Source organism: Macrobrachium rosenbergii, chromosome 12, assembly GCF_040412425.1.
Source record: "Macrobrachium rosenbergii isolate ZJJX-2024 chromosome 12, ASM4041242v1, whole genome shotgun sequence".
Classification (NCBI taxonomy): Eukaryota; Metazoa; Arthropoda; class Malacostraca; order Decapoda; family Palaemonidae; genus Macrobrachium; species Macrobrachium rosenbergii.
In genome coordinates this window covers 44,181,217-44,204,965 of record NC_089752.1, presented here as the reverse complement: position 1 = coordinate 44,204,965, position 23,749 = coordinate 44,181,217, and the positions used below count along the sequence as shown (strand labels likewise).

Below are 23,749 nucleotides of genomic sequence, written 5' to 3'. Positions count from 1 at the left end.
TGCTCAAAGTAGGGTGACTTAACAAAGGGAATGCTTTTGTGGAGGAAGAAATTAAGGTTGAAGGAATGGAAAAATCAAGGAATTTCAGCGGGGAGGGAAAGGGCTGGCTTACTGACTAACTGTGATCAATGCACCTGGCCTGTAGATGCGTGCACTAAACATGAGAGACTTGGCAGGTTACTGAAGTTAGCTTTCACCAGCGTAAAAGGAAGGAAGTGCCGGACTTGCGTCCGAGACTGGAGTCTGGAGGCCTCTGCCGATTTCTGGGAAAAGTGCGCACCTTCCACGGCTGTTTGCTTCGAAGTCTAGGCCTCCCCGTCGATCTGCAAAGAGTCATACAGCCAGCAAAGGCGTGGAGAAAAAGTGGCCTTAAGATTAAGTACTTAGAGGTTAAGTTCCTATCTATCTCACAGCCTGGCTATGTCCCCCATGCCCACAATGGCCTAGCTACTCCCATATCACGTGATGGGGGTGAAAGGGGGGTCCCTATTGTCTATCCCAGGTCAGCAGAGGTGGGAGGCTACCCCTACATGAGTGAAGCACTGGCTCTAACTGCTTTTCTCTGGTTCAAAATATGCTTGGTCCCATCGCACCCGCCATGTTTTCTTGGCCCTACAGTCAAATGAAAGGAGAAAATGCATCAAAGGATAAATTACTCACTGGCTGCGAGATGAGGGAGGCATAAATTTAAGAATAATATATATATATATATATATATATATATATATATATATATATATATATATATATATATATATATATATATATATATAATGGGTGTTTTCTGAAATTAGAGGCCCCCTCCACAGAACAAATGGAAAGGTATGAAGTTTTCTGCTATAGCCTATCTCCAAGAGAGAGAGAGAGAGAGAGAGAGGAGAGAGAGAGAGAGAGAGAGAAAGGACTCCACATATACCAATACCCCACCAGACTTCCGACATCCTTTTATTAGAAGCTTTAATTTATTGCAGGGGGCGAAAAGGACCAACAAACACAAGTCCTTATTGCATCCTATCCAGAAGAAACAATGTTACTTGATCTTTTGTCACTGGCTTTTCATTTCTATGTTTTACGAGCACAAACAATCTTTTATTAAAGAGAATGCTTTCAGTCAATAACTCTTGACTTTATGGAACAATCAAGATAGGATAACTGACTGATGCCTTTCCTGAGATAACTGGATAATGTGTTTACAGGATGCTTTGATGACAATCAATTTAATTCAGATCTGTTCAGGAATTTTTTTTCTTTATGTAATATATAAAAACATCATTAAGGTGATCATGAAAATCTGTCTTGTTACCATTATTATTATTAGTGGTGTAAGTGGTAGTTGTAGCTTTATAAAATGTGTGACGATAAAAGCAAATAAATACATACAGACCAAAATCAACAAACAGGCAACCATAGCATAAAACAAAGAAAAACTGAATGAAGATTGATATACCTTGTGAAGGTCACATCAAAAGTTCGAGCCCTGTGAGAAAGATGATGATACAGGAATAATTCATGTCAGAGCACATCTCCCACTAAATAACATTCATTCTAAGTATATTGCACAGATAACTCGACACACTGATAAAAAAAAAAATGCTAAACTATACAGTTTAAAGGAAAAGTTGAAGATGTTTATTATAAGAGATACCCATAAGCCTGTAGACGTGGAGAAAGGTCCTCCACACAAAACTACCCTGCCAAACAGTGGCAGCCATGCGCAATGCATCCACCATACCAATCGAAGAATTCCTGAAATTGGTCGACGCAGTACACATGGCCCACAAGACGATGGAGCCTGCACAGCCACCAACAGCAGCAGTGGCACCATGACGGGCCCAGCAGGAACCAGCCACCCCCATCCACAAGCGAAACTTCCCCAAGCACTTCATCAAGGGGAAGACAAGACAGAAGAGAGACAAACCACCAGAGGGAATATGCTATTTCTATTGGAGATTTGGGAAGAAGGCTTGCAAATGTGACAAAGGCTGCCTGTTTTCAAAAAACATGCAAGGGGGTCGCACCCATGACCCAACTAACTAAACATCAGCAGTGAACAGAACGGTTGCCTTGTAAGAGAAACTGCTCCTGCTCACCACTGTCTTTCTTCTTGGTACAAACGTAGGGGCTCCACCTGTTTCTTCATCAGGGGTGAAGCATCAGACACAGAATTCCTCTTTGACACCAGAGCATGCGGATCATTTGTGCCAGCCATCCTGCATAAATGACTCAACCCCGCTGCCCCCACCAACTTCCACGTATCCACTGCCAGTGGAGCACCACTCAAGATCTACAGGAAGCGGGATATGAATGTGTCATTCAACAAGAAAGTCTATAGTCAGACCTTCCTCACGGCAGATGTGATGATAGCACTTTTAGGAGCAGACTTCCTGAAAGCGCACAACCTGCTAGTGGACGTAGTATCAAAACAACTGACCCAAAAACAACTCCGACATCATCTCGTTAACAGCCAAGAAGGCAAACCACCACCATACCATCACCGCAACAGCAGAGGTGACAAACATGCCCCATCACAGCAGCTACCCCACCACCAGAAATACGACAACTTCTACAAGACTATAGAAAAATTTTCAAAGACGACCTGCAGCACAACTTAACCAAACCATCATAGCACAACATCCAGCATCACATAGAAACAGAAGGCCCCCGATCCACTCACGCTCCAGACGTTTAGTCCCAGAGAAGCTTGCCTACTCCAAACAAGTGTTCAAGGAAATGGAGAATGCTGGAATATGCCAAAAAGCCCCCTGCCCATGGGCATCCCCCTTCACATGGTACCAAAACCCGATGGAACGTGGCACCTGTGTAGAGACTACCAGCGACTAAACATCAAAACGAAGCCAGACAGATACCCGTTGCTGAACATACCAGACAAAACTAACCAGATGAACGGAGCAAAGATCTTCAAGATAGACCTGCTGAAGGGATACTTCCAATTTCCAGTAGTGAAGGAAGATGCAGAGAAGACCGCAGTCATCACCCCTTTTGGCACCTACACGTTCAACTACAGCTGTTTCGGCCTTAGCAACGCAGGGACAACATTCCAAAGACTGATGAACAAACTGCTAGGCAACCTTCACTTCTGTGTGTTATACGTCGACGACATCCTCATATTTAGCCCCAGCCTCAAGCAGCATCTTACGGACATCAAAAGAGTACTACACATATATATATATATATATATATATATATATATATATATATATATATATATATATATATATATATATATATATATATATAAATTACGAAGGAAGCAGTAGGGAAAAGCATCCTCATCATCTACAGTTTATTTTCAATGCCGACGTTTCACGACGAATTCCAAGTCGCATTTTCAAGGCTATAAAATATAATATAATTTGCGAACATCAATAACACATTAATGCAATAGCGACAGCTCTTTATGTAGTAAAAATATTTAAAACAAAACACCTCATTCCAAGACAAGTCAATAATAAGTAAAAGGAGTCCACTAAAATCTTAAAACAACCTACCTATATGAAAGAAAGAAGAACACTGACATAAATAAGTAAAATCAGAGTGAGGAAACCAGTTGCCCAAACTAGGCTATAAACAATTTCACTGAGGACGATTGAGTATTTAACGACGGTACAGTCTTCTTGATAATTATGGATTCTAGGATGGTTAAGTCGTTGTTGTTCTGCACTTGGCCTAAGATGGAAAAATCCTTGCTGTCAATATAAGTTTTACATAATTTTGAATGATTTCGTATATTTGATTGCTCAGGATTAGATAACCTGCTACCTGTTCTATGATTTATGCCCCTGTGGGAATCTATGCGGACCTTCAACAGCCTCCTCGTGCATCCCACGTATATCCCGTGATCACATCCCGGGCAAGTATACTTGTAAACAACGCTGGACGAAAGCAGAGGACTGAGCCGGTCTTTGACTCTGAACAGAGACCCTATTGTTAAGGGATTTTTTGGGATGATTTTCAGGTTTAAAGCTGGAAAACTCTTTTGAATAATGGCTGTGCATTTTCTCCTAAAAGTATCATCATGCACGAAAGGGAAACTGCATACATCTTCAGTTTCGGCACAGTCGATTCAGGTGTTGCCGGAGTCATTTTCTGTAGTAGCAGTTTATTAATGGATCTGAAAAAAAGCCGTGATGGAAAACAATTATTATTGAAATATTTCACTAAAAAGGATATCTCATCGTGGAAACTCTTACAGTTTGACGAGTGGGTATAAGCCCTATGGAGGAGGGTTAAAATAGAGTTCAGTTTAAAATTAAAGAAACACGAACTATAAAAATTCATTCCCAAACCAGTAAATGTATCTTTTCTATACACACCTGTGTAAAAACCTGAGTCACCTCTGGAAATAATAAGATCAAGGAAGGGGAGTTTGTTATTTACCTCCTTCTCCATAGCGAACCTTATGTTTGGATGTTGTTGGTTGACGAACTCCAGAAAGGACTCTGCATGACATTCATGACGAAATAGGGAGAACGTGTCGTCAACATATCTTCGATAAAATAGAGGGCGGAACCTAATGGGACATTCTTCTATTATGCGCTCCTCCAGGGAGCACATGAAGATGTTAGCAAAAATTGGACCAAGTGGTGATCCCATGGCCATCCCTTCAGTTTGTTTATACAAAATGCCATTGAAGACAAAGGTCGTGTCCAGCACGGCCAGCTCTAAAAGTTGTTTGAAAAATGTTGTACCAAAATTATTAAAAACTGCATCTTCATCAGTAAAAAGTTTGCTTAATATTATCTCAATAGTCTCCCCCACCGGGACATTTGTAAATAAGGATTCTACGTCTAAGCTTACCATATATAAGTCTGAGTCTTGCCTGAGAATGTCCTCTTTAAATTTAGTGGAATTGGTTATCAGAAGATTGTTTTTTGTTTAGGGTTCTAACAAGGGAACAAGAAATTTGGCTAATTTATAATGTGGCGTATTCCGTGAGGAGACGATTGGGCGTAAAGGGACTCCTTCTTTGTGGATCTTGGGGAGACCATATAAAACACCATATGATGAACCAGTGGAAAACAAATCTTGGTAAGTATTATCATTAACAACGTTATTTTGTTTGAATGTTCTTAAAAATCTGTTAATTTTATCCTCTGCTCTAAAAATGAATACTTAAATAAAATGGAGGATATTGTGAATGATCGAACAAAATTTGAAAGAATAGGCGTACCTGACTATTACAATATTTTCAGAGCAGAGGATAAAATTAACAGATTTTTAAGAACACCCAAAAAATATTAGTACAACAAAATAATTCTCTTTTTTGTAAACAATAATAACTTTTGCAAGATGAACATGTTTACAAATAAAAAATTTTACTAAACATACGGATACACAGAAAATATATATCAAGTAATTAACTTGTGATTAAGTCAGTGATTTTATCTTTTAGGTCATTCTTGAACATTTTTCTAATACAGGGGTCCAAATAATACATGCCAGGGCTAAGGTTAAAATTACAGCTGAAAGTAAGCTGGATAATAGCGGACTCCAATAGATTTCTTGAAGAGAAATCTTTCGATCTGGCAATCACTGAACTTTCAGTCCAATTTATCCTGTGAGAGTTTTCACTTAAATAAATGAATATAGCATTGGATGCTTGTCCAGTTTTGACTGAATACTTATGTTGCTTAATATGTACATCTAAATCTTTGCTAGATTGGCCAATATAAAAAGAGGGGCAGTCCAAACATGGAATTTTATATATTATGTTATTGTTTTCTTTAGGGCTATTTTTTATTAACATTCTTTTGAGTGTGTTATTATAAGAAAAAATTAGGTTGACTTTAAAAGGTTTTAACAATGATTTTATGTTTTCAAGACCACTAAAATAAGGCAAGCTAAGAATGTTCTTAGGGGTTTCTTTCTTCATGTTATTTTCACTATAAAACTCTTTGTGGGCTTTGTTATAACAAATATCTAGTATATGTGAAGGATAACATAAATCTGTCCCTATTTTTCTTATGTATTCAATTTCTTGATCCAAATACTGGGGACTGACAATGCGCAAAGCTCGTAAAAACATAGAGGAAAAAATTTATATTTTGATGTTAAGGTAATGGCCTGAATAAAAATGGACATAAGTTAAGTTGTTGGTTGGTTTCCTATAAATACTGAATTTGCGTCACGAATTACCTCTACCTGTAAGTCATATTATTCCTCTCACCAGGTTTTGCATTTGTGATTGTAAGTTTATATTCAATGGTGCATTTCACCAACAAATATTTGGTATGGCAATGGGCAACCCTTTATCCCCACTCCTCTCAAACTTGTACATGGAATTCTTTGAAAAACGATATATACCTAATATCATTTACACTCCTTTAAAGTGGTATAGGTAAGTTGACGATATTTTAGCTGTTTTGCCTGCTGGTATTGATGTAAATGATTTACTCTGTAATTTGAATAACCAGGTACCATCCATTAAGTTTACGTTAGAATTAGAAAAAGACATTTGCCTCCCTTTCTTAGATGTTTTAATACAGAGAACCATTTCAATGTAAATTCAGTATTTATAGGAAACCAACCAACAACTTAACTTATGTCCATTTTTATGCAGGTCATCACCTTACCATCAAAATATCAATTTTTCCCTCTGTTTTTACGAGCTTTGCACATTGTCAGTCCCCAGTATTTCGATCAAGAAATTGAATACATAAGAAAAATAGGGACAGATTTATGTTATCCTTCACATATACTAGATATTTGTTATAACAAAGCCCACAAAAAGTTTTATAGTGAAAGTAACACGAAGAAAGAAACAACTAAGAACATTCTTAGCTTGCCTTATTTTAGTGGTTTTGAAAACATAAAATCATTATTAAAACCTTTTAATGTCAACCTCGTTTTTTTCTTATAATAACACACTCAAAAGAATGTTAATAAAAAAATAGCCCTATAGAAAACAACAACATAATATATAAAATTCCATGTTTGGATTGCCCCTCTTTTCATATTGGCCAATCTAGCAAAGATTTAGATGTACGTATTAAGCAACATAAGTATTCAGTCAAAACTGGACAAGCATCCAATGCTATATTAAGTGAAAACTCTCACATGATAAATTGGACTGAATGTTCAGTGATTGCCAGATCGAAAGATTTCTTTTCAAGAAATCTATTGGAGGCCGCTATTATTCAGGTTACTTCCAGCTGTAATTTTAACCTTAGCCCTGGCATGTATTATTTGGACCCCTGTATTAGAAAAATGTTCAAGAATGACCTAAAAGATAAAATCACTAACTTAATTACAAGTTAGTTACTTGATATATATTTCTTATGTATCCGTATGTTTAATATATTTTTTTATTTGTAAAAATGTTCATCTTGCAAAAATTATTATTGTTTAAAAAAAGATAATTATTTTGTTGTACTAATATTTTTTGGGTGGTGAGTCACGACCCTGTATAATCTTCTAATTGTCCTGTCCCTGCTTCTGAACGGTTGATTTTAATCCTTTGTAAAACCTCTTAAATATTTAACCCTGTTTTGGCAGTTCTACTAATTCTTCAATTGTGTTGGATTCCAGGTACATATGTTTCCTTTATAATCCCCATCTGTCATTTACATGAGTTTTCTTTGTAAACTTACTTTTATATTTCTTCAGTCTGCTAAGTAAAGGATGTAAGTGTCGAAAGGCCTCGCAGCACTCCAGTGTTTCCATTTCCTTCATGGATTTTATCTTTATTTATATATAAATATGTATATATATATATGTATATATAATTTATATACATATATATATATATATATATATATATATATATATATATATATATATATATATATATATATATATATATATATATATTGTTGGGAGCCGATATCCACTTATACCTCTCTAGTGGCCGACTGGGTTAGTGCGTCCACTGTAGTCCTGAGTTCTCGTCCTTCGCTGGTTCGACCCCACGGGGACGGTGAACTTATTATCAACTAAAAATTCCCCTTCGGTAACATATATGAAAATATATTATTTCCGAGGTAGAGCGAATTGGATATTAAAGGACGTTTGTAGCTTTCTGATTGTATATGAATCACGGTGATGTGATAAAAGTCATATATATATATATATATATATATATATATATATATATATATATATATATATATATATATATATATATATATATATATATATATATATATATATATAGAGAGAGAGAGAGAGAGAGAGAGAGAGAGAGAGAGAGAGAGAGAGAGAGAGAGAGAGAGAGACCAAGGGCAGATGGAGAGGCACACTGACAATCTACAGTTTTTATTGTGGCCGACGGCGTTTCGCAATAATCCATTGCATTTTCAAGGCTGCAATGACACAATTTTGTGTAATAAAAAGGGACGTCACTATATAACCTTACTTTGTTTTAATTGTCTAAGGAACCTGTTAACTCGGTCTTCTATTTTAATAATGTCATGTGAATTAGGTGTTCCCATATCCTGAAACTTGGTATCGTTGTTCAGTATCACAGTCATTTTATTTATGTAATCCTGTTTGCTCAAAATGACAGTTCCCTTAAAACAAAGTAAGGTTATAGACGAACATACCTATCAAAGTCTTTTCTCTACAGGCTCCTCATATGGGATTATGTATGGCCTTCCCAAAATACACAAAGACAATATTCCTTTGCGACCGATTCTTTCATCAATAAATACCCCTAACTATAAATTAGCTAAGTACCTGGTACCCCTCCTCGAACCTTTAACCAACAACGCCTACACTCTCAGGAACTCCCTGGATTTTAAGAACGGGATCCTTAAACAGGACTCGGACCTTTATATGGTTAGCTATGATGTCGAGTCGTTATTTACTAATGTCCCTGTTGAAGAAACTATTAATATTATTTTAAGCAAATTATTTCCTGACGATGACTCTATGTTTCATAATTTTAATAAGTCTCATTTTAAACAGCTTCTTAACTTGGCTGTGCGGGACATGGTCTTCGTTTTTAATGGTACTTCCTTCAAACAAGTGGAAGGGATGGCGATGGGTAGTCCACTCGGCCCCACCTTCGCTAACATCTTTATGAACTCCCTGGAGGAGTCATTCTTAGATTCCTGCCCTCCAACCTTTTGCCCCTATTTTATCGACGTTATGTGGATGACACATTCGTTCTTTTTAGACATGAATTTCAGTCTCACCTTTTTTGGATTTTATTAATGCCCAGCACCCCAATATTAAGTTTACTATGGAGAAGGAAATATGCAAATCGCTCCCTTTCCTGGACCTACGTATTTCAAGGACTCGGAGGGTTTCCATACCAGTATATACAGAAAGAGCACCTTTACTGGGTTGGGTACTAATTTTTACAGTGCTTGTCATTTTAATTTTAAATTAAATGCTATTTTTACACTCCTCCACAGGGCTCTTACTCTGACATCGTCTTGGCAAGGCTTCCACAGCGAAATTGAGTTCCTGATAGGTTTTTTTAGAAATAAAGTGTTTTCCTCTAAAACACTTTTACAGAATTTTGAGAAAGTTGTTAGATATGAATTTTAGTGAGCCACGTGTCATTTATAATGTTCCCAAACTTGATATCTACGCTAAATTTCCCTTCCTGTTCAACGATGAGTTTCGCAAAAAAGTTATAGAGATCATTAGCAAAGAATTCCCTTTTGTAAATATGAAACTTATTCCGAAAAACCCTTTAACGCTCGGGTCTCTTTTCAGATCTAAGGATAGACTGTGCCCGTCTCTAGCATCCAACATCATTTACAAATATACTTGTCCCAAGTGCAAGCTGGGAACCTACGTTGGATGTACGAGACGGCTACTGAAAGTCCGTGTCTGTAGTCATCAGGGCGTCAGTTATAGGACGGGATGCAGATTGTCCAGGCCTGAATTATCAAACATAAGAAATCACTCTGCAATCTGCAAAACGCAGATTGATATGAAAAACTTCGAAATAATAGCCTCAGCCCAACACGAGGACGAGCTTACGACTTTAGAGTCAATTTTCATTAAAGCACTCGTTCCCTCGTTAAATGCCCAGACGTCCTCAACACCCTTGTTTATTTTGTGATTTCTCTGCTGTTCTCTTTGTTTTCGAGTAGTTTTACCCTTTTCTGTTTAGTCACTTTTTAGCCATGTACTGGGTAGGTTTGTTTTAAGATTTTTTAAGAAATGTATGTATTTTTATTTTTATTTTATTTTTTATCTTTATAATTTTATATAGTGACGTCCCTTTTTATTAAACAAAATTGTGTCATTGCAGCCTTGAAAATGCAATGGATTATTGCGAAACGCCGTCGGCCACAATAAAAACTGTAGATTGTCAGTGTGCCTCTCCATCTGCCCTTGGTCTCCGTATATTGGGCTTCCGCCTTCATCATCGTTATATATATATATATATATATATATATATATATATATATATATATATATATATATATATATATATATATATATATATATATATATATATATATATATATATATATATATATTTTTTTTATAATACACGAAGTCGCTGCACATGCAACGCTTAATTTACACTCAGTTTATTGAAAGTAGAACCTAGATATCAAAACAAAGTTATCAACTTTCGATCTGTCCCGTTCTTTACCTGAAACAGATATTGAGATGGCACGGTTAAAAGGGGCAAGGATGAGAGGCTGGGTGCCACTCCCTTAAGCAGCTTAGCTCAACTAACCTGCTTAAAATAACCTTCTAAAGGCAGATTAAGCTGCTGAATTGTCTTTCCTTTCACAGGATACCTGAGAAGAGGCAACCAGATGGCTGAACACCTGGGCAAATGACACATCTTTTGTACACGATCACCAATCTTTGCCCTCGGTCAGGACACTCGGCCGAGGCCTTAAAACGAGATGGACAGGAGGCATCTCAGTAGTTGTTGGGCAGTCTGTCACGATGCCGTTGGGCCGTTAGCAGTTGCAGTTAGCCATACACGCGGGCGAGTGACACAAAACGCTGAGAGGTCACCCTCCACCCTTTTCCCCAGATTTCCACACCAGTCTCCTAATGTGAACCCAGTACTACCGTCATCCCCGAAAGGCCCTACCCAGGAACCTGAGTACGATGTCAATTGTGTGATTGTTCCTCGTCATCCTTCACCAGAGACCCACTTCCCCCTAAGGTAAAGTGCAAGTAAAGACATTTCAGTCACGATCGTTTGCCCTTTTGAAGTGTTCCCGAGTGCCAGTATTGTTTCTCATCCTTGTGTCATTTGTTCAGTGCCTTTTGTAGTGTTTCTTGTTCCAGTGTAAAGTGTCCAGTTATTCCTCGAGTCCTTGACACCCTCAGTGCAGACTCGAATCATATTCTGTATTATATTTTCCTTTATTGGTGTGTAATGTGTAAATCTCTCTTGCAGAGGGACCTATTCGCAGTGGACTCATCTTGGACTGTGCCTTGCCCTTGATCAAGACTCCAGTTGGAGGATCTTTAGGCATTCAAGCCCTTTAACAATTAAATTATCCATTTTCCCTTCTAATGCTATCTTTTGTAAATATAATTCCTTAGTTTATCCCAAGTGTTTACATAACATTTCCTTATGAAGTAGAGCCTTCAGCTTCTAAAATCATCCCTTGTTCTTTGCTTTTTACGATTTCCCTTCATGCAAGTCAGAACTCCAAGGCCAATTAAATAAAGCTTCCCTTCCCGGCCTGTAGAAATCATGGAAAATCATAGAACTCCAGGGAAATTCGTAAAAATATATAAGTATATATAATATATATATGTGTGTGTGTGTGTGTGTTTGCGCGCGTGTGTGTGTGTGTGTGTGAAAGTATATATGTACACATATGGTAGCAGGTGTGTCGTTTCAGCTCTACCTCGCAAACTCACCTGTGTGAATGACCAAATTACAAGCAATAAATGTTCTATTTCTGGTTGACACGACTCTGACCGCACTGCTCCATTAAGTTTCTTATTTCTTTCAATGCTGCCTTGAACTGATGATTCACTTACTCTTTAGACTCTCATTACAAATTCTACTTAAAATTCCTAATTTTATTTCCTCATAATTAAAGACCCGTTTGAATCTCTTAACAACTCTCTCTCTCTCTCTCTCTCTCTCTCTCTCTCTCTCTCTCTCTCTCTCTCTTTGCCTTTTAAATTACTTATATAGAATAAGAAATCAAGCCTTAAGGCCATGAAAAAATATATTTTATAATTTTTGTGTTAATAATGCAAATGATGAGTGAACTGCTTCCATTGTAATAGGATTTTACTACATTAGAATTCCTGGATTATGGTCACGTTAAGCTTCGTCGATTCTCAAAACTATCTTCTTCTCTTAACGTGCTTTTTCCCATTTGTATGGGGTAAGCATGGTGCCTTCTTTTGCAGGATTTTTATTTGGCTTTGGGGTAGACTTTGTAGTCTAGATCGGCTGCCCTGCCTGTCATCGCTTAGACTCCGGTAGCGTATGTAACATGTATTGTACCAGTCACCAGCACCTTTTCTCCCAGCAGCGAGGAGTTGTTGCTCGGTTAGGTCGACAGTCAAGACGTGTGAGGTTTCTATTATGTTTTTTAGAAGATGTTGGAGTGGCTTTGTTTGTATGTGTATTAGTCTGTAACATCTATTTGCTTTTAAGCAAACCTATCCATTGATTACATACATAATCCCAGGGTGTCTACATGGATAGCAAAGTGTCCGCCTATTTGATCGGTCGGCTGCAGATTTGAACCCGCACCACTGACCTCTAAGAAGTCAGAGGCTGCTGCTCTAACTGACTTGGCCATCAAGGCTCTCGATTCTCAACACTATATCACATATTATTCATCTTAAAAGCCACCACGAAACGCACACTAATCATTAGAATTCAACCCGCAATTTCGTTAGCCACCCAGCAAAAAATTAGGACGTGGCCAAGTGCTACCCAGAATATGTTTAACTCTTTTCTTACCTACTTAGGGCAAGGCAGGCGGTTGCCTTAAAATCATTTGAATATTCAGCATTTGACAAGCTTGTTAACCTCGAAGGCGCACATGTTCCTAGAATAGATTTCTCAGGAGTGTGCATCGAATGCATTCGATATTCATTGATGCAACGTTCTGTCAGTTTGAATGATATTTCGGCTCATCATGTTTACAAATACGGCCATCAAATAACTCGAGCAAATGCTTTTAATGTTAGTGCTGCTCTTAAATAATTTGTTTTATTGCTTTCTTATGTAAGTTGTTTTCTTAAAATGGTTTAGTACCCTAGAGAATACTTTGGAATAAAAGTTAAAAGTCTTGGTATCTCTATCTTACATTTTCACTTAAGGATCTCATATATACTTCATCCATAGGACCATTGTGGAAATACAGGACATATAGCATCTACTGGTCACTTTTCAGAAGATAGGTACGTCAGTGTAATAGCCACAGTACCCTCTGAACTTCTCGATTTTTTTCGAAATGCCGAAAACTGATGATTCTTGCACAAGTGGCTGCAAAGGCATTTGACGTGTCAGGCACTGAGGGGAAAAAATTTATGCTGTAACATATACGTGGGCGGTAATACAAGCAGACTCAGGAGGCTTCGAGGCTTTATAGGTAATGCGGCCAGTATCTCTCAGTGTTCTGAAGTACATCAGTGGATCAGTGCAAAGGACTGAGTGGCTCTTCAAGTGTTGGTACTTTCGAGTTTGTTTGCTGTAGAAATTTTTTTTAGAGATGAGCAAATGTTCTTACTTTGTATTTGTGTTGGTTATCAGGGCAACTATTTGAATCAACAACGTAAAACTTGCTAGACAGGGAGTTATGCTATAAACATTCTGAAATATCCTTGAAGTAAGTGTCTTTTGACTGATGAGAGAGAGAGAGAGAGAGAGAGAGAGAAGAAGAAGAAGAAGAGAGGTTATGAATGAAGTGTTATATGATGAAGACGCTAATTGCAGTCGTATTCCATTTGTTCTACACACATACACACACACACATACACACACACACACCTATGTATACTAGCAGATGCTCTCTATCACTCACATTTGCTAGTTTCTTGTTAAAGTTCTGGTGTAATTATTATTGAAATTATATAGGAGGAGTAGTATTTACTGTGATCCTCATAATGCAGGTGGTTCATGGTTACTACAGGAGGTTAAGTCAACACTTACTAAATTCTAAACGTCAAACAAGTTATATTTATAAGACGTCTTCACTACTCCAGGATTCTTTGAAGTCGTCTTCAGCTCCTGAAGCATTCCCAGACTAACACCCATTGGATTTATGGGCAGAATGATTCCGAATACAGATTCTGGATTTATCCATGAAATGTTTGTTTGTTTGTTTGAATGCACACTTAGAGATTCGCGAGGCTGCAGCAGTAGGAGACAAAGACAGCTGGATTCTTGGAGACTTCTTCAGGAAGCCGTGATAATCCAGTGGGTGTTTATCCAGGAGTTTTTCAGGAGCTGAAGACGGCTTCACAGGATCCTGGAATCATGAAGATTTTTCAAGAAGACTTTTTAATCCAGTGGGCGGTTCTACAGCTGAAGATGGCTTCACGTGATCCTGGAGTCATAATACTTCAAGAAGACGTTATAATCCAGTGGCTGTTACTCCAGGTATGCTTGACGTTTAGAATTTATGAAGTGCTTAATTAATCTCATGTGGTGTCTATGAACCATCTGCATTACGGGAGGGGAGGGGGCGAATGGGAGGGGAAGGGGAGGGTGTGGAAGAGGAAGGGGTGGGGAAGGAGGATGGGAGGGGAAGGAGGAGTGGGAAGAAGGAAGGAGGGGGAGGGGAGGGGATGGGAAGGGAAATGGGGAGGGGAGGGGAAGTGGAATGGGGAGGGGGAGGGATGCACACAGTCACGCAGCCACACAAAAGAAAGGTAGCTTAGGAAATTATGTATATACAGATATAATATATATATATATATATATATATATATATATATATATATATATATATATATATATATATATATATATATATATATGTGTGTGTGTGTACAATCACTCAAAAAAGTTTTGCAACATACTTCAAAACTTTTCGGACAACAGCTTATAATAGCGACATCTGGCGCTATTTGGCAACTCAGTTGTAAGCGCGTGAAACAGCTGAACACTAGTGGTGGGTCCAAGAAATTACCTGCAGTTTCATTTAAGCAGGGCTTTTTCTGATACTGCTTACTGTTTTCATATTTTACTTAATTAAAGGATGTTACTATAATACTTCAGAGGTCATCGCAGTTCTTATGTTTTAATATTTTCATCTCCAACTGCCATCACTATCGTTGTTTTATCTCCTTCATATGTGTGAACTTTGTAGACATAGGCCTACGACTGTTACAAGTTGAACTGTTAGTCTTATTAACATCAACAAATACGGCTTTTGTAAAGTTTTGCTTCACATTATTATTAATTAAATTTTTGAATGACTAATCCTATACCTATTGTGAACTAGTGAAACTTAATATAAAATATACTGAACTAGACTAACAGATTTCACGTCTATTTTTGTAATACATAGAATATAATCGCACATACACACACATACATACATACACACACACACACATATATATATATATATATATATATATATATATATATATATATATATATATATATATATATATATATATATATATATATATATATATATATATATAATGCCGTTATCATGTGTAATTTCTCATTTCTTTCATTGCTACTTAGGCCTATCATTTTGATGCCTCTTATGAAGTTAACTGAACACATAACGGCTTTTTTGGATTTCTTATTATCTAAGTTTCTAAAGAATTAAAATTAGCTAGAAGTTCAACATTAATTTAGCTAATGCTAAATGCCAGCAGTGAAGAAGACTACCATGCTCATCAGTGGAGAATGTCTCCTCCTCATCGCAAAAGATGACTCGTACAGAAATCATCTGCCACTGGATTATATTATAACGCAAACCCTAGCCTCTATTCTTTGTGTTTCGCTGATATGAAGTGTTTCTTGGCAGGAGTATGATGAAATAATATCTTGGTCTCATCCAGCCTGTTACGGATGGTTTGAGCAGCAACTTGAAGGGATAGCATAATGTTCTGTCTTTATAGGAACATCGGTAGTCAGGGGGGGGAGTTAGGCGGAGCTCCTTCAGTGATCATCCGATGATGATACTTAACAGTAGTGCAACAATGAGGTTGTCCTCCAGTTTTTACAATGAATTTATCATGTTTCCTCGTTCTCTCTGTTAGTGTATCCCTCTATACATGGTTGTTTTATTTACGCTAAGCTGCCGAGCAATATCTACGATAGAAACATTAGTCTTATGCAAGTTAATGATTGTGGTCCGGCTTAGTGACGAGACAGTTTAAACTTTTCTTGCCCGAATGTGGAGGCACACGATAACATACGACGTTATGAGATTTTTTCTTTTTTGTTTTTGACAACGATAATGGTTGAATTCTTTCTTTCTTTATATATATATATATAATTTCATTGATGGTTATTCAATAGTATTTTATTAGTCAATAAGCTTTTATCTGGATTCGAAATATAGTTTCTTCTTTGACTCTTTTGCCCAATCATCTGAAGTGAAATTTTTCAAAATGTTTCGTCATTTTTCGTAATATGAATTTTTCACTCACCATTCTTTTTTATATTGTTAACTGTATGATTAATAACCAAAATCGAATAAGAAAATTACATTTCCTTGTAAATATCAAAAGAACAAATTACTGTTAGGTGAACGAAAACTTCTGGAACATGTTGCAAAACATTTTTGAGTGACTGTACATATATGTACATATATATATATATATATATATATATATATATATATATATATATATATATATATGTACATAAATGTATATATATATATATATATATATATATATATATATATATATATATATATATATATATATATATATATATATATATATATATATATATCATCATGAAGCTACAAATGTCGCTTAATATCAAATTCACGCTACCTCAGGAGTATCCTGGTAGGGAATTATCACCGAAGGGGAATTTATAAGTGATAAATGGATTGACTCAGTGGTAGAGAGTCGATTGGAGTTGCTGGATATGTTCTGTGTCATGGGATCGCGACCCGGCAGTACCAATCCATTCATCACTTGTAAATTCTCCTTCGGTGATAATTATACTCCTGAGATAGTGTGAATTTGATATTAAGCGACATTTGTAGCTTCATGATTGTATATAAATCACGGTGATAAAAATTAAAAAAATTATATATATATATATATATATATATATATATATATATATATATATATATATATATATCAAATGGGAAGAGGGGCAGGAATACCCTTGAATAGTCATTTGATTACATGTCTATTCCCAACATTTCATAATCCATGATTACTTCATCAGGGGTTCTAGAATTAGAAAAACAAAAAGCATTGACAATAAAAATGACAGAAAAAATATCCAAAGGCAAAGTCAGAACATAAAAAGCAACAATCGACTTGAAAGGGAAATTTTTCATTTTTGCAAAGGACACCAAGGATCAGGCAAAACACAGAAGTTAATTAAAACAAATAGAACATATAAAAAACAAGTAAAAAAATTATATTTAAAATATTTATGTTTTTAAACACTAAAATTTAAAATCATATTAAGAAAACAAATAAATAAATAAAAGTGACTAAGGGTATGGAGCCAACCTGCCAGTACAACACAAATACAGAAAATGAGGTCTTCGAAAGAGAAACAAAACAACAAAAACATTATTATTACGGCGGGTATTATTATTATTATTATTATTATTATTATTATTATTATTATTATTATTATTATTATTATTATTATTATTATTAAAATAGTTTAACCAGACCACTGAGCTGACTTTCAGCTCTCATAGGGCTGGCCAAACAACAGGTATAAAGAAACAGCCGAAATCTGAGTGTTCAATTTCAGAACAAGCTGTTTTATCATCAGAGACTCGAAATTGAACACTCAGACTTCGGCACTGACTACACATTTCACTGATACGCTCAATATCCCGACTGAGGCTGAAGGCAGCTTCATTTCGCATAAGTGGACGCTTTACTACACTCACAAGTGTTGCATCATCGGCATACTGGACAGCCTTGTTTTCCAAGTATACCATAGTTTAACCAGACCACTGAGGAGCTGATCAACAGCTCTCCTAGGGCTGGCCCGAAGGATTAGACTTATTTTACGTGGCTATGAACCAATTGGTTACCCCTCAACGGGACCTCAGCATATTGTGGAATCCGAACCCCATTATGTCGAGAAATCAATTTCTATCACCAGAAATAAATTCCTCTAAGTCTTCACTGGCCGGCTGGAGACTCGAACGCGGTCCAGCAGAGTGCTAGCCGAGAACTATACCGGCTCATCCAACAAGGAACTTGTATACACTAAAAATAGCAGTTGACCAAGAACAGTAACCTCTGGAACTCCAGACACAATAGGTCTTGGTTCTCTAAAGATCCCATCAACAGCAACTCGCTGTTGCCTACCTGAAAAGAAATCTTGAAGTAATTCTAAAACATATCCACCAACTCCGTGATATTGAAGTTTATAAATAAGTGCCTTGTGATTTACTAAATAGAAAGTAGCACTAAAATCAACTTTAATTACTCTCCACTTAAACCCTTATCAAGGTTCTCTTGAAAAGGCATGTCCAGTCTAAAAGAGAATCGCAGATACCTAACTGCTTCCTATATGCATATTGACTATCAGCAAACAATCCTTTAGATTCCACATATTTATATAGCGGCTTAAAATAAATTTACTGCAACTTTGGAGAGCACAGAGAGAACAGAAATTAGCCTGTAGTTACTGGAATCTGCACATGGGGGGCATTTCTTTGGGAGAGGCACCGCATTACTAAGGTCGCACTCATCCACAAAGATTCTGCGTCGACATAAAAATCTATAGAATCTACTAATCTTGGGAGATACTAGAAACTTCTTTTTTTTTAAACAAAGGGAAGAAACCATCACGATCTTCTCCACTCCAGCTATCAAGACTGTCAAGAATTTTCTTGATTCCCAAGAGAGAAATGCAAATTTTGTAAGAATAGGTTCAGGATGGCAAGTATTAGGGAGAGGCACATCCTCAGCTGACTGCATAGCTTCAGTAACCAGTCTACCGTTGTCTGTTAGTAGTGGTGGAACGGGAGACGAGCCTGACCCAAAGATAGATGATGCCAATTTGATCCACCACAAATGAAGCTGAGTAATTTTTTCAAGTTTCCTCTTCAAGGAATTATTGTCATTTCTCTCGGCTGTATTTTAAGTTCTATTCACAATACGGCGAGACTTAACAAAACTGGTGTAATTTTCATTTGAACTATTTCGTCTCCATGTGTTAATTTGGTCTGATTTTCATGGTAGCAGATAAATAGATGAAGATATAAATAAATTATAAATACAAGAACTGCTTTAGGGTAAGACTGCATTGCATCTTCGCTTAACTGCTATTGTTCCATTAGCTAAAGATAAAAATAATGGCACTTGCAGTAATTTCTCTAAAGATGATGACTATAAACCCCTATTATTCCATGTGAGGTGGGATTGACCCAGGAACATTTAATTCTTTGTTTTGGAAATAACTAAAAACTAAATAACCAGCGAAACAAAATCTGAAAGAAACTGTCTTTATCAGGGAGCAGGAGGACCAAAGCGCCGATCATGGACCACGAAGAAGCCGGTTCTCAGCTTCGTCAAGTTCTGGAAAAGGAAGAGTTGTTGGCCCTTGCTGATAGAATAAAGGACAACTACCCGTATTGCCTAGAAGTATGAGTTAGATCCTTTTCTGATCTTTTAACAGTCTCTTCTCATGAATTAAGGTTCTAAATCAGCTGAACTGTAGGTCCGTCGCTCATTTCCCTAACTTTGTTGTTTTTACCTGACTGGGGTCAAGTATGTTCATTAGTTTGCAAGTCGGGTTGATTTCCTAGTCTAAATATTTTTCTTGTAGCTTTTGATCATGAACAGACTTCTCGTGTGTTTGATATCTTTCTGAATAAATAGCATAGCAAATGTCATGCATTTGTTGTGATAGCATTATAATTATTATCATTATTATTAATCAGAAATTGAACCATATTCATATGGAATAAGCCTACAGTGGCCATTAGCTTGAAAAATTCAAGCTTCCAAAGAAAATGGTGTCAATTAGGAAGAAGTAACAGAAGGTAATGGGAAATACAGAAGGAGGAGATCACTTATTTAAAGATAAACAATAAATTAAGAAATTGATAAATAATAGATCAAAATGTTAGTACATTATTAAACTACAAGGAGAATTGTATTAGGGTAGTAATGTATTGCACCTTCGCTTGAACTTTTGAAGTTCCAATTGGATGATATTACGAATAAAAATTTCTGCAATGTGGCTTGCTACTTAGCCTGCCATGTTATCAGTATCAGTAAGAGTAAATATTGCTGTAAAAAGACTCTACACTTATAAAAGTATTCACCGCCAGATGTACAACACTTTGCCTACTGACCGCCAGGGGACTGAATGCTTGCTTCCAGTACGAGATCTATGTGCCGAGGAATTACCAGGACTCTCATGTCATCATTTGGAAGACACGGATCGAAGTAAGAGGAAAGGAAATATCTGTTTTTATAATAGATTACCGTTGAGAACTGTGTAGCTAGTGGAGAAAGTGCATGGAAGAAATATGTAGGACTGCTTAACTCACACCATCTTTCTTCTCTTCCATGACAAGAGATAATTGTATAATGAGGACATTTAAGGACAATCTGTCAAAATGTATCCAATGTCCCTATTATACGGTTACATGTCACGTGAGGGCTTACAGTGGAGTATATGATAAATGATTTCCATATGAATTTTCCTCACATTCGTCGAGACGTTTTTCATATTCACAAACACTAAGCTACAAAGGTCGTTTAATATCAAATCCACTTAACCTCAGAATAAACACAAACAAGGAATTGATAAGTTATAAGTCCACTTGGTAACGGATCGCTTATCAGTTATACATTCCTCTTCAGTGATTATTCCGAAGTTGAGTGAATTTGATATTAAACGACATTTGTAGGTTAATGTTTACTACATATTTGTGACACTTTGTATCAATCCTGAAATTTTATTAGAAATTGGAGAGAAAATTCTTCTTACAAAGGTTTTGAACATGTGCAAACTGGGTAGAAGACCAAGGTCAGATCTAGATAGCTGGAACTACCTTTAGTCTACTTATCATTTTGGGCTTTACTGTAATTCAACCTAAGAGAACAATTATTTTTTTTTTTTTTTACATCAACATTGCTTACAATGCTACACAGGATTTGGTGAATATTGCCAGTAAGCTATATGTATGACAAGTTCTTTGGTCACTTGTCTTTGTTTATCTATATTTCTTTCTTTTTTTTTAGTGGAAGACCATGGGCATATATTGCAGAGAGGAAGAGATTCCTCTGCTCATCAAAGTAATGAAAGGCAGTCATTTCATGGATATAGTTGAAGAACTACCATTCAATATCCTTTTCACGTCAAACTACCAAGCAGATGCAGTACTTGAGACAATTCAGGAAATCCTTGAGAGGCGCCTCCAGAAAAACCAGGGTTCATGTTACGCCTATGAAACTCGACAAGAAAGTCCTCTGAGGTAGGCCCTTCGTGGGGTGACTCTCTCTTTTAATCCTTGCTATTTTGAAGTAATTTAACAAGATAACAGAATCACATTTCTAGATTGAACAATTTCGTTAACAGCGAGCAGTGGAAAGTTATAAATAGAGTTAGAGAAGTTGAGCAGATAATGTTAAATTGTAATTGTAGAATGAATCCGATATTAAAAAGCATAAGTTGGGGCAACTGGGGTGAAGGAATGTTGCAAGGAACTTTTAGTGCCATACTCGTTCACCAGTTAATGTATCCTGTAAGCTTACCACCCACAGGGCCTAACAAATAGTATTTTTTGTGCCCACCATAAAAATCTTTATATGTGTGTACAGTATATGAAGTCTGTTCAACTCTGCAATGACACTTACAAAGAAAATGGAGACACTGCATGAGCGAGAAGCCACAAAGTCGGATTTTTGTGGCAGGAGGTAATTAGGAAGAATGTAACTTATTACAAATGAAGAAGTTACAGGAAGACGAATGTCAACTGGGAGTTTGAAATTTGTAATTTTTTTTTCATTTGATAGGAATAGAAGCAAAGATCACGGACATAGGGAAAGGACTTGGAATTGAATTTTGACAGAAACTTTACAGGGTGGAACAATGTGAAGAGTACCCCCTTTCATATCCAACCCAGATGAAATAGAATCAAAATAAGCTTTATAATGTCCCCATAGAGGGAGTTTGCAATGCTCCCTGGCCACTTGGCTGCACCAACTTTTTAGCCTTTTACCTTACCTCCCTTTCTGCTTCCTTTCATCAGGATTACACTGCCCAACCCGTCTGCCTTTACTACTTTGGATGGCTGTGGGGTTGTCTACGTTTAGAAAGTTGAATTTCTTCTCATTTACTTTGTGTATTTCTTTTCTTTCTGTCCAAACACTCCAACCCTTTCTTTTCATAGTCTTAGATTTTTCTTGACAGTCTAAATTTCATAAATGAATCACTAAAGTTTCATGATATTCAGAAGTAACTGATTAGGAGGTTTTTTTTATATAGTCATCGTCTCTGTAACAATGAGAAGAAAAGCAGAGCCAAGAGAGAAGAGCCCTCATAAGATTTAGGTACTGACCACTGGAACATTTATCTCTCATCTTTCCTCATTTTTGTAAACAGTCTGAGTGGTCTTCCTTTTTCTGAAACAGATGTCCAGGAGGTATGAAGGTCCAGAGACTGGGGAGAGCAGGTGTCCAAAAAATGCTGGAAAGTGTCGAATGCTTGAAGGACGCTTCTCTAGTCCTTACTTGCAACTTCGCAGAAAACTTGCCAATACTGGGAATTTACTTGGACCCAGATGTTGTGGAGGAGAAGGTCATTGATTTAAATGACATCAGTTCTGCAGAAGAAGAAGCAAAACCAATTGCGCAGGTCGCCTCTACCCCTTTCGGTACTGTGGGCTGGTTGTGGGTTGATGTCAAGTACAGGAGGCATGGGCTGGGAAGTCTCCTCGTCGAGATGATGGGTCGACTGCAAATGTCTGAGGGCTATTTTCCTCATGGCGTTGTGTACGACTTTAATGATACCTCTACTAGAATGTCCAAAAAGCTACCAGGCTGGAAGAAAACCCACCGTGTCAACTGGATATTTCCTGCTCAATGAGGGGTCCCTTCGTCAGTCAAGATGCATTGCATGGTTGGTGTCTATGTAATTCAATCCTGATTTTAAAAAAAGAATCATGACTTGTTTCCATTTTAATCCTACTATTGTAATTTGAGGTCTTATCTGATGGTGTGGGACTTGACATATCGACTCTACAGTATACCATGAGGACACAGTATCACTAAGTACATGGTCAAATTTAAATAAATGGTGAATTATTAGCTTTCGTCTTTATTATCACAATTTTCCTACATATCTGAAATCTCTTAGTAGCTTTTGATACTCAGCATTCTGTCTATCTGTATTTCTGTCAGTTTTTCTCCCTGTCTCTTTCAATCTGCCTCTTTTCATTCCTGAACAATTAGTTTGTTGAATCCAACCTGAAATATCTCCCCTGCTTATGCTCAGACCAAGGCTCATCTTCATCAAGCGAAAACATTCAACAGTCATTTTCCTCTTCTCCTTAAAGTCCACTTTTCATTATTCATCTTTCATCTTTTCATCTTTCATTTGTTCACTTCATTCCATAGTCATATCATCAAGGTGTCGCTATCAGCAGAGTTATTCCCAAGTGAATCGAAACAA

At 36.9% G+C, this 23,749-nt stretch overlaps 1 protein-coding gene across 2 annotated transcripts; it reads left to right on the top strand.

Annotated features, from left to right (window-relative positions):
• The first annotated feature begins 13,498 nt into the window (after positions 1-13,498).
• On the top strand, positions 13,499-23,385 carry LOC136843643 (uncharacterized). Of its 2 annotated transcripts, none has more exons than XM_067112186.1 (5): positions 13,499-13,596; positions 19,577-19,707; positions 20,400-20,517; positions 21,319-21,551; positions 22,711-23,385. In XM_067112186.1, exons 4-5 carry the CDS (start codon positions 21,328-21,330, stop codon positions 23,162-23,164), a joined length of 678 nt encoding a protein of 225 aa, XP_066968287.1. In that variant the 5' UTR covers positions 13,499-13,596; positions 19,577-19,707; positions 20,400-20,517; positions 21,319-21,327; the 3' UTR covers positions 23,165-23,385. The 2 variants fall into 2 exon arrangements, with proteins under 2 accessions (XP_066968287.1, XP_066968286.1); XM_067112185.1 differs by having other exon boundaries at positions 13,499-13,600.
• The last annotated feature ends 364 nt before the right edge of the window (positions 23,386-23,749 follow it).